Source organism: Haliotis rufescens, unplaced genomic scaffold, assembly GCF_023055435.1.
Source record: "Haliotis rufescens isolate VD_foot unplaced genomic scaffold, xgHalRufe1.0.p SCAF_12, whole genome shotgun sequence".
In the NCBI taxonomy this organism is placed as follows: Eukaryota; Metazoa; Mollusca; class Gastropoda; order Lepetellida; family Haliotidae; genus Haliotis; species Haliotis rufescens.
Window position 1 is genome coordinate 42,550,707 of NW_025963802.1, and position 18,245 is coordinate 42,568,951.

The 18,245-nt window shown below is 40.1% G+C and overlaps 1 protein-coding gene across 1 annotated transcript; it reads left to right on the forward strand.

Annotated features, from left to right (window-relative positions):
* The first annotated feature begins 26 nt into the window (after positions 1 to 26).
* LOC124119041 lies at positions 27 to 4,348 on the forward strand. The gene is made up of 4 exons (XM_048393818.1): positions 27 to 235; positions 844 to 1,083; positions 2,010 to 2,147; positions 4,066 to 4,348. The coding sequence occupies exons 1-4, from the start codon at positions 37 to 39 to the stop codon at positions 4,335 to 4,337; spliced, it is 849 nt and encodes a 282-aa protein (XP_048249775.1). The 5' UTR covers positions 27 to 36; the 3' UTR covers positions 4,338 to 4,348.
* Positions 4,349 to 18,245: the final 13,897 nt, after the last annotated feature.

Genomic DNA, 18,245 nt, shown 5'->3' on the forward strand with positions numbered 1-18,245 from the left:
TTTTTCAATTACTCCACAAGATCTACGGATCTATGGATGGGGATGTTTGACACCAACCCCCCAGCGGCTGAGTACGTCCACAGCGACTGTGAACCTCTAGGGTCCTGGACTAACTGGGCCCCAGGGGAACCCGACCTTCAGAGTACGGAGTTCTGTATCCGCTATACCAGACTGGGCTACTGGAGGACAAGAGGATGTGATCAGCTCTATCACTTCATCTGCGAAAGACCTTTAGGTAAGGGACCAGTCATTGTCACAAAATAATAATCGAATAGTTAGTTTCTATCAACCAGAGTTGGAAATAAAAGAACTAAGAAGCCATAATCAGGTGTGCATAAATGCAAAATGATGGCAGCAAATGAACGACAATATTTGGAACCCTAGATGGAACATTGGCGCGTTGTCGCTCTGTCGCCCTTCCATAAAGAAGCAAATACTGTCACAATTAAGCAAATCGCGACAATGATACAATGGGACATTTTGAATTAAAACAATAAATAAATATTATAAATAATCGAGTATGGACCAGACAATCCAGTGATTGATATCATTAGCCTCGATCCACACAATTGGGAAAGGATGACACTCATCAACACAGTCAGCGAGCCTGACCACCTGTTCCCGTTTGTCGCCTCTCACGACAAGTATAGTCGCCTTGTACGGCAAGCATGGGTTGCTGAAGACCTATTCCATCCGGGGCTCCATACTCTGGTGGGTTTCAGTAAAGTGGTAATCCATCTCCATCACTTTGGGCTTTCCACAAAGATGAAGCTGGTATGTGAGATAACATTGTTCAAAGCGACATTATAGACCAGTCACTCACTCCTTCATTTCCCCATGCAGACAGCTGTTGGTTCGACACGAGGACGGGCGCTGAGCTGGTTGGGATTGGCACCGTCATCACCAACATGACTCTCGCGTCATGCCGTCAGTTGTGTCGGAACGACGGTGACTGCACTGCCTTGACGTCATTCCAAGACGGCACCTGCTTTCTTCAAACAGACGACATTCCGCATATTCTGACAAGTCCTGACATGGATACCTATGAAAGCGCAACCACAGAGATTAAGCGATGCGTTGCATGTGAGTATTTAGCAAGTTAGACCTTGTCTAAGATAAAAGAATCTGTTTTGTTTAATGTTAGAATAAGAGGTGAAGCGTGTATTTGCACCATATTTTTTAAAAACAATGTAAATAAAGCATACCGTATTTTCCCCAAAACCTGTAATCAAGACCTTACCAACCATTCACCACAAATTAATTGCAAATTATTAACCCGTGAAGATCCGGGTTCGAATAGATCTTCAGCAACCCCTGCTTGCCAAAAAGTGGACTTGTCATAAGAGGCGACTAAAAGGATCGGGTAGTCAGACACGCTGACTTGCATGTCATCGTATCCAAATTGCGTGGATCGATGCTGATGATCCAGACTCGATTAGTTACAGACCACCGTCATATAGCTGGAATATTACTGAGTGCGACGTTAAACAACAAACAAACAAATAAAAGCGGCGTTAAACCCAACTCACTCACTTCATGCAACACCAAGCTGACTGCCTCCGTGGTCTTGTGGTTGAGCGTCCGCCCGGAGAGCGGAAGGTCTGGGTTCGATCCCCGGCAGCGTCATACCAAAAGACGTTAAAAGATGGTACTTGTTGTTACTCTGCCAGTCTCTCAGCATTACGTGGTTAAACAAGGACCGGTCGGCTCGGAGTCAGTATGCTGTGTCTGAGTGTGGTATTTATGTTAAACTACAACATGGTATCTCACTGAGCTAGCACTATAAAATCGGCATCTGGTACGATCAGCCACACACATATACATGCACGTCGCCATTAAGTGCAATTAACTTGGACGCGACGTAAACCCCCTTTTCACCTCACCACCTCACCTCAAGCTTACACGCCGTGACATAACTGAAAAACTGTTTTAAGCGGCGTTAAACTCACTCACTCACTCATTGTTCGAGATAGGTTTGGAGTACATTGCTGTGTATCTTGGTTCCACAGACGTTGTGAGTGACCTCGATAACAACTACATGGACGACAGTGACGTACCCAACAATACCTGTTTGCCGGCATCGTCGTACCTGCCCGCATCACATCTTGGCACCTCGCAGCTGACACCACTGTGCGCGGGGGACGAGAGTGAGTACAAACTTCATGTCGAATGTGAATGTATGCTACCTCAAAGAAGTTCAAGAACATCCACAATTAGAAGGATGAGTCGATTAATTGGGTCGGACAGCGCTTGTGTAGATCGATGCTCATGGTGTCAATCACATGATTGTCTGGTCCAGGCTCGATTATTTACAGACTGCTGTGACATAGATGGAATATTGCTGATTGTAGGGTTAAACAAAAATATATATGTAGCAAACAGACAGACCGACAGACAGACAGATAAACTCCTGGAAAAAGCTTACAAAGAAGCACTATGCCTTCTTTGGCTTAAATACATCACGAAGTTCAGGGTAGAGCACGATGTGCTTGCCCTTTTTGCGGACACCCGGTGTCATTTCTGATTAGCCTTTTATGCCCTGTGGAATCTCCACATATTGGGGTCTGATTATTCTTCTACAAATGACGTTGATCTCATTGTGATAAATGTACAAGGCACCACCCACACATGCTGGGCATGTGTACAAGGCACCACCCACACATGCTGGGCATGTGTACAAGGCACCACCCACACATGCTGGGCATGTGTACAAGGCACCACCCACACATGCTGGGCATGGGTACAAGGCACCACCCACACATGCTGGGCATGTGTACAAGGCACCACTCACACATGCTGGGCATGTGTACAAGGCACCACCCACACATGCTGGGCATGTGTACAATGCACCACCCACACATGCTGGGCATGTGTACAAGGCACCACCCACACATGCTGGGCATGTGTACAAGGCACCACCCACACATGCTGGGCATGGGTACAAGGCACCACCCACACATGCTGGGCATGTGTACAAGGCACCACCCACACATGCTGGGCATGGGTACAAGGCACCACCCACACATGCTGGGCATGTGTACAAGGCACCACTCACACATGCTGGGCATGGGTACAAGGCACCACCCACACATGCTGGGCATGGGTACAAGGCACCACCCACACATGCTGGGCATGTGTACAAGGCACCACCCACACATGCTGGGCATGGGTACAAGGCACCACCCACACATGCTGGGCATGTGTACAAGGCACCACCCACACATGCTGGGCATGGGTACAAGGCTACACGAGACTGATCATTCTCTGGCATGGACGTCTTGTATTACGTTATATTATGTTAGAGAACAGTGGTCCATGTTGTTGTCCTGTCTGGCGCTCGGCATTAAGGGGTTAAAACAAGGACTGGTCGGCTAGGAATCAGTGTACTGAGTGGGGCATTCATGTAAAGCTGCGGCATGGTATCTCAGTGGGCTAGCACTATAAATCGGCATCAGTCCGGACTAGTACAAGCCGCCACACACACACACACACACACACACACACACACACACACACACACACACACACACACACACACACACACACACACACACACACACACACACACACACACACACACACACACACACACGTCGTTATATAAATGCACTTATCTTGGACGCGACGTTAAACCCCATTTCACCCAACCACCCGTTCCTCCAGATGGTCTGAATGGAATATAATATATATCCATCTAATCATCTAATATATATAATCCATCTGATTATAACAGGTCGAGAAAATGGGGCAGCTACACTTATAAAACTTCAGGACTTATATTAGGTGTCATACCCGTGCTCCTGGGTTTCATCGAAGTGGTAAACATCAAAGACCATCCATCACCTCGGGCTTTCCTCCCACATCAAGCTGACACACCGTGATGGAATATTGTTCAAAGCGGCGTTAAACCCAACTTCCAATGAGTTGCATGGCACGCACTTTGTGACAGACACTGAAACATGCGACCGTAAAATCATTTCTTATTTTTGTCCTGAATCGCACACGTCACGTTAAACCCTATTTCACGTGCCCTGTATATTAACCAGTAACTATGTGTTATTCCAGATCAGGTCCAGACAAGTGAGCGCGAGATCGACGTCAGTGAACTACGTCTTGACAAATCCTTGTTGTCCAACTACAAGCGTCGTTTCTACTCCGTCTACGACGACCGGCCCTCCATGGCTGTTATTGGGTCGTCGGGTGTGGGGATCATCTGCTTTGTACTTGCGACTGTTATTTGCATGGATTTAGAGCGACTGGCGCGAGGAGTTTATACGGCGCTGTATGGAAGTCCCAGGAAGATAAAGGTCATCCACGCGAAGCGCCGGACTCCTTGAGGTTACACGCAATCAAGCGTATTCCAATGGACTTCTATAATAATTTCAAATAATTAGGCATTCAATTGCTATTTCATGTTTCATGTGCCGAGTCTGGCCATGTAGCTGCAATATAATCACAAAGTGTGTCTGACTTCCCCATCTCAGTTTCGACCTGTGAAGATCCGGGGTAGAATAGGTCTTCAGCAACCCATTCTTGCCGTTAAGGCGATTATGCTTGTCGTTAGAGGCGACTAACGGGATCGGGTGGTCAGGCTCGCTGACTTGTTTGAAGCATGTCATCGATCCAGATTGCGTTGATCGATGCTCATGATATGAATCATTGGGTTGTCTGGTCCAGACTCGATTATTTACATACCGCGTCATATAGCTGGAATATTGCTGAGTGAAACAACCAACCAACCAAAAAAATTGAAAAATTGTGGACAAATTCAGCATAAGTACAGGACTAAATGTTGATAAAAACAAGGTCAGTTTGAGTACCTAGGGAAAGAATTTAAAAAAACATTAAATTCAACAATATCATCCAATCACAGCTGCTGGCCTCTCGCTGCGCACTACATTTGTGAAAGGTGCATGTAGCTCCGCAGAGTTATGTCCCTTGCTGCGTTCGTGTCTTGGATCATAGCTCGATTATGTCCCGTCTGTCATCCCGATTTGAGGTGAATCCAAATTGGAACTTATGTTATTAACATGGCATAAGACAACATGACGGAGCACGTGACTTTAATCAAATATACATGTAGCCTTGTAAATATTAAAATGTATATTTTGAATATGTTATAAAGACTTTGTATTCATGTGGAAACAAATAACATTTTGACAATATAAATCTAAACGGATATATTTCATTTTGTTTCTTCAAATCAGAGTGTAAAGATAAACTAACGGATGGTAATAATATAATAACATGCACCGTCGTACACCATTTAATAATGCCATACAATTATATATTTATTGCCGTACACCACTATAAGTTCAGTTACCTGTCTGACCATTGTATAATTGAAAACTGTTGTACCCCTATTGATTTATCCTCGAACACCCTTACACAGCTGTTCATATACAATGTAATGTTGTTTTATATTTATTTATTCACCGAGGAATATTGTTACGCATATGTAACTATGTACCTGTTTATACATTTTACACATTTTGTATTCATGTACCATTTTCTAGCGGTCTAGTGGTAGAGCGTCTGCCCGGAGAGCGGAAGGTCCGGGGATCGATCCCCGGCCGCATCATACCAAATGACGTTAAAAGATGGTACTTGATGTTACCCTGTCTGGTGCTCGGCATTTAGGGGCTTAAACTAGGACTGGTCGGCTCGGAGTCAGTATACTGTGTCTGAGTGGGGTATTCATGTTAAACTGCGGCATGGTATCTCAGTGGGCTAGTACTATAAATCGGCATCAGTCCGTACTAGTACAAGCAGCCACACAAACACACACACGTACATGCACGTCGCTATATAAGTGCAATAATCTTGGACGCGACGTTAAACCCCATTCCACCACCACCACCACCATCCTAAGGAAGACCATTTGATATTCTTGGAAGGAGGCTTGGATTTTATCGAAAAATTAACCCGAGCCCGAATATTCTTTTATTTTATTGATTCAATTATGTAATGCTCTTTGTGGTTTAAAAATATAGATTTGCTCATTGCAGCTGAAAAAGATATCTGTCATCAAAACAGAATCCCCACTCCACTCACTAACTTGAATGAAGCGTATGAGGAGAAACAGTCAGAATGACATTGAATACAATTGACACAGTAACTATTGTGAATCTCTTCTTGTATGTTAACGTTTGTCCTGGAAATGGATTGGACCGTAAATAAACCTACTTTTTGTTGTTGAAAGCTGTTATCGATGAATGTTGTAATACCATTACACATTTCCATTTATGAATAGATGCGGGTCGGTTTAGCTGTACAGTAATACTTACCCTGACATAATGTGATTTACATTCACTCCCGAATATTGAAAGCCTGTAGGATGTTTTGGCTTGTATCAACGGCGTGCCTAATGCAACATGTAGCGAAAGTCAATACAACGTGTATACACGACGCACATGAAGGCATTACAGTGATATATTGGATTTTTAACAGGGTATGGATTTGCAGGGTATGTGTACCGCCAACTGGACGTCGACAGATATGTTGCAAATCTTTTAATGTTTTAAATCAAGGTGCTTACGTGATTTGATGCTTTTCTCGAGGTAAGTCTAGCTTTATTGCAATATAAATCTTGACTATCGATCAGATAGTCTTGACAGGGCGCCACCATTTTGTTTGAAGCAATTGCAAATAATAGAAGAGGTGGAATCTGATTGGTCAATAGGATGGACATAGAAGGGCCATAACTCGTAATAGCCACTGGTGGCGCTACGATCGAGCCCTAAAATTCCAACGTAGTTCGGCAAGGGTGTAACCTGGAATTTTGTAGTCAGTTAACTCCCTTGCCTCGGGAAGATGCCACGATGCATGCAGTGCCGAACTGTAGACACGGTGCCGAACTGTACCCAAACACCACGTTGCATGCAGTGCCGAACTATACACACCATGGCTCCCCGCTGATCTATGGCCTCTGCAGTAGTGCATGTGCCAGTGTTATTGCTCAGTGTGGCACCCCGTCCATAACTGTATTAATACATATACTATTATCATTTGTGTGTATCCTTTAAAAGTGATGATACTTAAGACTTACGAATGTAATAATTAACTTTTTTAATATTTCAAAGCGACGTTTCTGTACAGATACTAATCAAAGAAAGGTCTTTTCTGATGCTTCAGTAAAAATGCCACTTTAATGTTTTGGTCTATGTTGTTTAAAGCCACACACACCAATATTCTAGCTTGTCTGTGAACAATCCAGTGATTGACATTATGAGTATCGACCAACGCAATTGGATACGATGACATGCTTCAACCAAGTCAGAGAGCCTCACCATCCGATCCCGTTAGTCGCCTCTTACGACAAGCATAGGTTGCTGAAGATTAGTTCTAACCAGGATCTTCACGGGTACCACAAATGAGAAACCTTATTGCCTCTGGCCTTGTCAATCAATCAATCAATCAGTTTATTTGGTAATAAGGCCTCAGACCAACGTACAGATATATACGATTTAGTTTCACATCAAGTGCTGCATGAAATAATATTTACAGGTAAGAAGAACGAAGACAGATATCATCTTTAACATCATTGGCTAAGTTCTCAAGACAGTTTACATCAGAAGAGTTTAACATTCTGACCAGTGTGTCTTTACGATTATTACCAGTAATGAAGTCTAAATATGGGAAATATTTTGAGCGAATATCTTCATAAGTAGGGCAAACAAGAATTAAATGAATTTAATTTTCAACTGCCCTCAACTTACACAATTGACAAAACCGGGGTCTCTTATCGATGCCATCCCTCCTTCCTGTGTTATGCATAATTCCCAGTTCTCCACTACGTAAAAGGGTAAGCATACGTCGCTTTTCTTTTGATAATACATTTGATAGATACGGTTCAAGTGATAATGATGTCTTAAATAATGAAAACAGTTCTAATTTCGAGCATCAAGACACTTCAGAATACCATGTTTGTGCATGACAATCCTTAAACCTCGGTATAAACTCACTTATATAATATTCAGGATCACCAGCACCTTGAAATTCCCACACATGTCCGACGCCATGAGAATGTAACATATTCTTAATAGCAGAAACCCATGTATTCCTACCAACGATATCAAACCTAACTAATATAATGGACTTGTGGCAATAAGCGTTCAGTCAAATGTGAGAGATTGTTCCATAGTAAACAATCTGTTACAAGGGTTTTTATCATGTTTATTGAATGCCACACTAATATTGACAAACAATGACACAATGCGATAAACAAATAACAGCGAACGTGTATGAAGATCAATGCAACGAAGCGACAGTTTGCACAATGCAGGGTTTCACAAAACATTATGATATTAATGTAAATAACATAATGAAATAGATTAATATTTGACAGCCATGTTTTGTTATTAGAACATGAACAATTAAACGAAAAACACGTTCATAAATCAATAAGATGGCATGGAAAAAGATAAAAAAATAGCATTATTTTTATATTTATTTTACATCGTTACAAAGGAAGTTCAATCGTTAAGCATACATATGTAAACGTGTGTGTTCCTTGGAAGCAAGTTGTCACTGGCAGTACGAATGATTAAGCTTTCGATGGAGTTAAACCATTTACTTTTTGAGATGATGTTAAACACTGCATTTTGGAAACACTATTAAACAATTTACTATTTTGTATTGAAAGTCATTCTTCATGGAGTTAGAGAGAGCATTAGAAACGTATATATCTCTACCACAGACAGGAAAAATAGACGGACGTCATTTATAAACAATATACTCGCTTGTGTTTGCCATTTATTTATATTATGTCAATAGCCTTTCATAGGGGGTTATTACTTTTCGGTAAACGATTCAGCGCTTTTTGTAAAGAGATTTTTCTTTGGAGGCATTCAGTCCACATTGTTTTCGGGCCTGATGTTGAGTTTTTTGTTTTGTTTGATTGTTGTTTAACGCCGCACTCAGCAATATTCCAACTATATGACGGCGGTCTGTACATAATCGAGTCTGGACCAGATAATCCAGTGATAGACATCATGAGCATCGATCCACGCAATTGGGATACGATGACATATATCAACCAAGTCAGCGAGCCTGACCACCCGATCCCGTCAGTCGCCTCTTACATCAAGCATAGTCGCCTTTTATGGCAACCACGGGTTGCTGAAGACCTATTCTACCCTGGATCTTCACGGGTCAGGTGTTTAGTGTAATTTCAAGTACAAACACGTAATCGATCCCCAAGCGTTATCTTTCCTGATCAGTAAGCCGGTCATTAGCGAAGCCAAACCAAAGACACGATATCTAGAAGTACGTTCCGACGATTATAGAAATAAGTGAACCCAGTATATGCATACAGTGACCAAGATGACGAACGACGCTGAATAATTTTGTTCCACCCCCAAAACAATTTACTTTTTTTCTATGGAATCGTATTCGTGCCACATTTTTCTCCTGTCACGTGTGATAACGCACCACACCATGACACTACCTACCCCATACCGATCATGGTACCCCTGGCATACCGCTCGCCGCAACGTCGCCAATAACGCTTTCTTCCATCTGTGAACGGAGGAAAAACCTTGATTCGTCTGTAAATACGATGTAACGCCATTGGGGCACAGACCGTCACTGGTGTTGCCTTTCCAACCCAAATGGTAAGCTGTTAGGGTCACACCCTTCACAGGACGCCTTGCTTCACAGGGTGGGCTGAAAAGAGCCGGTTTTTAACGGTAGATGTTTGAATTTGCCTTCCTGTTATTGTACGACGTTCTCTATTGGCAGCAGATTTTTATCTATGTTGTAGTAAATCGAATGTAATGAGACCAATTTGTCAAGGTGTCGTTTTTTAGGCCTGTCGTGCTCTAATCGTCGTGAAATTACACTTTTTGATTTGCCAAACATTAGGGTAACTTGGGATCGTCGTCCGCCCTCTGTCGTACCAACCTGTCGCCATTTTGTCTTGTCGTTGAGATACTGTGTCTGAATCATTTATTAGTTTCCTGTTGGAGCACACTCTTTTGCTTCTGTGTGCACGTGCATCACGTGCTATTCATGCATGACATGGAATTTCATAAGGATCAGATGCAGCGCCAGACATACTTGCTTGATTCCAGCTAGATGGGGGCAGTCGGTAAATAATCGAGTCTGGATCAGGCAATCCAAGATTATCGATAAAAGTGAAATAATCGTGAATGCTGTTTATACAGGACACGCTATTTGATGTTCAACTCAACGACAGGTACATTCAAATCAATAGTTGCCTTATTTTTGGCCAGTAGTGTATGTTCCAATCGATTGTTGTTCGGGGAGATAACAGATAAATATTTAAAACATTATTTCAGAAGGTGTTCTTGTGCAATACTTTACATTGACGTTTTAGTCAAGTTGAACTGTCATGTCACGGTGTGAAAGATGGAGCAACGGACTGGAAGATTGGAAGGTTACATTATGGAAGATGAGGCTGGACGAAAGTTGATGGTATTATTTAATTGAAATGCATAATTTTATTAAGGGATCAATGAATAAAGTCTTTTAACAAAACAACTACAGGGCCTATCTCAACACATGACAATAAAGGATCAATCACTTTACAAAAACTGGAATGTGTATTTTAAAGTAATTTATTTTAGTCGGACCTTTATTGATTACTTGGTTCTCGGGTGAAGCTAACTAGATTATCCAAACTTCAGGCCGCCGAAATCAATAAAGGTTGTGTCATTTGAATGTGATATAATAATATCAGGACAGGTCTGAAAGTATGCCACCAGAAGTTATGGCGACTGTTTCGCCTGTTGAATCTGTATCAAATGAGTTCTAGGTTTACAAGTGATCATGTAAAGCTTGATGATTAAGATGGGAAGTATAGCCCCATACGTAGCAATTCTGAGGTGTTTAATCTTGGTGTGAAGAAAGCTCACCTTATATGTACATGCAGAGATTGAATATTGCTGAGTGCGGCGTTAAACAAAACACAAAAACAAAACATGCAGAGTATGCGAAGTAACTTCGTATATAAATAACCCTACAGACTGGAGACGTATACAAATTGCGTATTTACACATCTCTCAAATAAACCAATGACACCGTATCGATAATACCCATCGCTATTTGACGACAATATTATCGGTGCGATGCTCAATATTAATTCAGTCATGAGATCAAATATTCTACATTGATTAAGTAGGTTATTTGAAGAAAGAATTGTCTTCCGTTATAGTTAATAACATCCTTAGTACATGTACCTAGAGGGTGCCTATGATATTTCCGATCACAAGTGTATTACCGACCGCAAAATATATAAATGAACAATTAAGAAAATGTCGTTCCCTCTACTTTCTTGTCTGAAGTGTCGTAGAACAGATATTTCTTCGACCAAGAATATACACGTAGTCATCACTTATTTACTTATGGTTAACAGACGTAGCACTCGTATCACGGATTACGTCATAAAAGACCCGTGAAGGTCCGGGTAAAAATTGATCTGATTGAGTAGGTACTTAAGGTTTATAATAAATTCATCCTGTAAATAATGGAGTCTGGGCCTGACAAACCACAGGTTGATATAAGGAGCAACGAACCACGACGTTGGGGTACAATGACACGCAATCAATTATAATTGAGCGACGGCATTTAGCCGATCCAATCTAGACGTCTCTCACGGCGAGTTATAGAGTGAGTGAGTGAGTATGGTTTTACGCCGCTTTTAGCAATATTCCAGCAACATCACGGCGGGGGACACCAGAAATGGGCTTCACACATTGTACCCATGTCGGGAATCGAACCCGGGTCTTCGGCGTGACGAGCGAACGCTTTAACCACTAGGCTACCCGACCGCCCCGGCGAGTTATAGAACATGGATAGAGCAATGGATCGTGGATATTCTTTCAGTTTGGTGATTAAAAATAATGGATGTTGTTAATGGAACAAACGTCCGTGCTCAAACTGTGCTTAAACGTCTGGCATATAATCAGGTAGTATATATAATATGATTTTCAATTTAAACTTGTTTAACCGATTGCGATGACACAAACCTTTCTGGCTGCTGGAGGCTGTGGTGTGCATTGTGAACACTAGCGTTCATGTTTGCTACCCGTGTGGGCAATTGTAAACAAATTAACAGTCGATGTGATACCTCTTTTCTTACCCTGATGGCTACACAATGGCCTTTGTCCTCATACATCATTGATCTTGTTATAGAATGCCAGGTCAATTAAAGTTAGATGTTATTCCATGCTATTTGCACTCCTCCCTGTTGAAGGTAGCACCGCGGCTAATGTACAGAGTGACGCGAGAGTTAACGCGCGTATAAGCACACACATACTAGTTACTGTTGCATTAAGGAACAATGGGTCTAGGCACTGCCGTGCACGACCACAGAAGTGCAGTGGAGCTCTTGTAAGTACATGTCAGATTTTCATGGATTATAGTGTTAAAGGGTTACTTTAAAATGATGGTTTTAAGATAATCAAAGCATTTGTCCGTACATACATTGCCTTGTTTTTGTGCTTGTAACATATATGGATTGACAACTGTTTTATGATATTCACAAAAAAAACTTTGCAAATCTGGGTGTCTTTACTAGGCATCGTTTTGAATACATGTTTAATGAAGATGGTCTATGCTCGATAATCATGTTTATCTCGTTGCTGTGTCAATCAGTTTAGTACATACTTGAAATGGCACACATTTCTTCAGTACGGTTTTACCGACCATTGAGTAATAACATGTTGTTTCTTTTAAAATTTACCAGAAACAAGATTTACATGAAGTTGCTGTTATCAATAACAGGCATCCTTCTCTTGGGTGCATACCCAGGTAAGATTATACCAGAAGTAATCATTTATCCAATTGCGTCGGAAGATTTCAGAGCCATGATGTAATTTGTGGTACATGTATACTATCTATGTTTTCGAAACTGCACTTCGGGTCATTTACTATCATAGAACCCCACACTACTATTCATATACTGTTTTACTATGTTACACATTTATTCATGTATCATTTTATACTGTTTCACATTTATTCAAATGCCGTTTTATTTTGTGAGACACTTAATTATTCGTATATCTTTATACCCATATATTCATTTATAATTTTATACTGTTAAATCGTTCGATTATATATCAATTTACACATTTATCTGTATTCTTGCAGATGTAAAGAGTTTATTTCCTCCAAGTTTCAGGCCATAGGCCCATAGAACATACATGATCTCAATAAAGTGTATGCATAAATACATGAAAAGAATATACATTGTAATACATAAATAATACATCAGTGAATTGTGAGTGACTCGCGTAATCTAAAAGCGTGGTAGATATATTTAGCAAGTTGTGTAATAGTGTATTTACATTTAGAAGACATAAGATTTACAAATGTTTCATAGGATGGATTAGTGTGAAAATATATATCAATAAAATGTAAACGTTATGTTGAATATGAAGTACAAATAAGAAGGAAATGATATTCATTTTCAATGTAGTTGAAGTCCAATTTTTGACATTGTGTGCAAAATCTTTTGTTTTCTTCTGTATTGGTATGACGTCCAGTTTCGATCATAAGTTTATGGCAGCTGCATTGGAATCTTGTTAGGGTTTCTTCATAGATCTTCTTGTTTACTTCCTGAAGGTACATTTCTATTGTTAATACCGATTTGAAAGTCAAATATGTTTTAAGATTTGATTTTTGAGATAGGTTTTCAATTCAACATTGTTGACCACAGTCCACGATAAGTTGTTTGAATTGTGAAATGAATATTTGAGGATCTCCAACATCTTGAATTATCCAGGCGTAGCCAAATCCATGCTTGAAAAGAATGTTTTTTATATATGTTGCCCATGATCTAATTTGTACATCATTTAATACGTTTGCTTCGGTAGACGATCAGTGTTCATAGAGATTAATTTTGTCCAGTATTTAATACATTTACTAATATAATACACATATAATCGTTGTCTTCCAGTTTCACCAAGAACACATTTAATTATATACCAATTTACATATTTATACTGTTACACATTTATTATTATATCTATTTATTGTTACACATTTATTCATATACCATTGTATACAGTTAGATGCTGTTAATACTTTTGCCTGTTATGCCCACTGGAATCTGTTTCGGGGGATAATCCAGACCGTTTGTTCTCTGGTGTTGACGTTTTATATTTACCAATTATATACTGCCATGCGACTATTCAGTTATCGTCTTCACACATATATTCGATTTAATACTGTCATACAATTATATAATCATCATCATACACAACTGTACATATTCCATTTAATAGTCATACAAGTATATATATATATATATATATCATCGTAAACCACTACATTTATTCCAGTTGATACTGTCATAGAATTATATATTCATTGTCGTATACCATTACATATATTCCATTTAATATTGTCATACAATTATATATATTTATCGTCGTACACCACTACATATATTCCATTTAATACTATCATGCAATTATATATTTATCATCGTACTCCTATACATATATTCGATTTAATACTGTCCTGCAATTACATATACAGTAAACTACGGTTATACCGAACTCGAAGGGACCACTCATTTTAGTTCGTTATAACCGTAGTTCATTATTAGCACAATTATATACACAATATCTACAGCAAATGTCCTTGACAAAAACAACAGTATGTTATATCCGTCTTTTCGTTTTAAGCGTGTTCGTTATAAACGTAGATTCATGTATTCCAGTTAATACTGTCATACAATTATTTATTCAATATTGTATTACACTATATATATTTCATTTTATATTGTCACACAATTATATATTTTTCATCGTACACCACTACATATATTTCATTTAATACTTACATGTAACTATATATTTATCATCGTACACCCATACTTTTATTTCATTTTATACCGTCATACAAGTATTTGCTTATCACGTCATCATACTGTCATACAGATATTTATGTATCATTGTACACAACTACATTTATTTAATTAAATACTGTCATATAGATATTTATTTATCATTGTACACAACTACATGAACATCTTTTTTTATTAAATACTGTCATACAGATATTTATTTTTCATTGTACACAACTACATTTATTTCATTAAATACTGTCAGACAAGTATTTATTTGTCATTGCACACAACTTCATGTACATCGTTTTTATTAAATACTGTCATACAGATATTTATTGATCATTGTACACAACTACATTTATTTCATCAAATACTGTCATACAGATATTTATTGATCATTGCACACAGCAACATTTATTTCATTAAATACTGTCATACAGATATTTATTCCTCATTCAACCATGAATTTGGAATTTACTCGATTCTGATTGGTCAGTCAGAGGCTATTAAATCACAATAAACCCCCTCTGATTGAAACAGCTAGTTTGACGGCCGCATCACCGCGGAAGCTAATATTCATAGAATAGTACTATTTTCAGTCATTGTCGGTAGGCATATTTAAATAATTATATCTACAATTACAGGTTACAAAATGCACGGATGCGGTTACTACTATATTCAAAGAATGTGTGGAATACATTTCATGCAGAACACGATAGAAATCTACAAAGGGAATGTATTTACGTTTTGACTGGTTCCCGGATCCTCCGCTTGGTGTCGCTGCTCTTGCTCCGCTTTCCACCACACCTAATTCATTTATTTATGACATACATTTATCTATTTATCATCTTATACCACTACACACATTCCATTTAATACTGCCATACAATTATATATTTATTGTCGTACACCACTACAAGTTCAGTTACCTGTCTGTCCATTGTATAATTGAAGACTGTTGTACCCCTATTGATTTATCCTCGAACACCCTTACACAGCTGTTCATATACAATGTAATGGTGTTTCATATTTATTTATTCACCAAGGAATATTGTTACACATTTACGTAACTATGTACATGTTTATACAGTTTACACATTTGTATTCATGTACCATTTTCTAGTGGTCTAGTGGTAGAGCGTCCGCCCGGAGAGCGGAAGGTCCGGGGTTCGATCCCCGGCCGCGTCATACCAAAAGACAAACAAGGACTGGTCGGCTCGGAGTCAGTATACTGTGTCTGAGTGGGGTATTCATGTTAAACTGCGGCATGGTATCTCAGTGGGCTAGCACTAAATCGGCATCAGTCCGGACAAAAAACACACAGAGAGAGAGAGAGAGAGAGAGAGAGAGAGAGGGAGAGAGAGAGACACACACACACACACACGTGCATGCACGTGGCTATATAAGTGGCTATATAATCATGGACATTTCATATCAATTTACTACTTGATACTGCTATGCATGTATCTATCACACCACACATTTATACACATATATTCATACAACCATGTGTTTACAATATATTTACCTTTTGACAGATGGTGCTGCCTCTGCGACGCCTGCGATGTTCACGCTGCACACACAACCAGCATCCTGGAACGAGGCTCACAGGACTTGCAGAGGGAAAGACATGACACTAGTTCTGCCCCGCACTGAGCAGCTTCAAGCGGTCTTAATGTCCTATCTACGTATATGGCAGAATAGTTCAATGAGGTCAGATTATAAGTGTTTTGTTTGTTTGTAGTGCGGTTTGTTTTGTTTGTGTTGAGTCGCAGTTGGGCTCCTTTATCAAGCAGTTTCAGGAATATTTCAGACGAAAATAAATAAATTGAAAATGATTCAATGGCATTGGATTGGCTTTTCAAGAACTTATGTTTGCCGAAGAGAGTTTGGCCACGCCTACTAACTAGCGGTCTGCTGTTTCCTGGTCGATTCATGATAGAGTGGGTTTGCTCTGTGTTGCGTTATTGCGCGTAACGATTTCACTAATTTCGTATCTTTTTTTGTGTTTTTTAGTTGTTTTGTTTTGGTAAATGATAAAAAAGATCAGTGTGTGAAGTTATTTTTGTTAACCTATTCATTTATAAGAATTGACGTCAATATTGTTTTTCGTAAATGGAGGAATCAACGTAAGAACCAATGTGCACACTAATGGCTGAGATCGTCTGACTGTCTTGTTCCCGCTCAGATTATTTAATTCCATAAGTAAGTTCTAACATTGCTGTGCGGGGCGTACAGGACGTTCCCACAATCATTTACCACTTCCCTACGGGGAGTCCCAGTTAGAAGAAGTACCCAGTCAACCATGCTTGTCGTAAGAGGCGACTATACTGGGTGGTCAGGCTCTGTGACTTGGATGATGGTGTGTGTCATCGTAATCCGACGGTATGGGACAGTGTTATATGGTGAGTGATTGAGTTGGGTTTAACACCGCTTTTAACAGTATCCCAGTTATATCGCGGCGTGTCAGTTTAATGTGGGAGGAAAGCCCGAAGTGATGCAGGTCTCAGACGTTTACCACTTCGGTGAAACCCAAGAGCACGGGTATGGTGCTGACAAACCTAGAAACATAATCGGGGCGAACCGGGATTCGAACCCACAATCATAGGTTTCTGGCGTGCCCAAGGGACGCAACTCTGCACAGCGAATCGCGGCGCCTTAGACGACTGGGCCACTCGTGCCCCCAAGTGTTATATGGATCACCGGTATGATTTATCATGATTTGATCATTTACAAACTGGCGCTGCCGTGATACAGCTGCAATAGTCATGATCCTGACAACGGTATTAAACAACAAACAAACTCTCTCAAGTCAAGCCTGGACCTGATTCCACCGTTTAAAACAAATACAGTAAACTACGGTAATAACGAACACGCTTATAACGAACTGACGGATATAATGAACTTACTTTTTGGTCCCGACTACTTGCTGTAGTCATGTTGTATATGTGCTTATATAACGAACTACGGTTATAACGAACTAAAATTAGTAGTCCTTATGAGTTCGTTATAACCGTAGTTAACTGTATAGAAACCTCACAGGACAATCGCTGTTTGACCATTGTCAACCAGGTGTTCCAAATCCTTCACATGCATGAACATTTATGTACATTAATTTCGTTATATTTGTGCAGTGTGGACGACATCTGGTTTGGTTTACACGACAGCACCACCGGTACATCCCCTGTGTTCTTCTGGGACGACTGTTCACCGTTAGAATCAACTACATGGACATATTGGGGGGTTTCGGAACCAAATAATGTTCCGTATCACAAATGCATGGCACTGTCTGGCAGCAGTTTCACGTGGCATTCATTCAGTTGTATGATGTCTAAACAGTTCATCTGTCAAGCTCCTCTCGGTAAGACGATATTAAATACAGCCAAACCCTTGGTTGCAACTGTGTGCAGATGGCTTCTCAAAATAA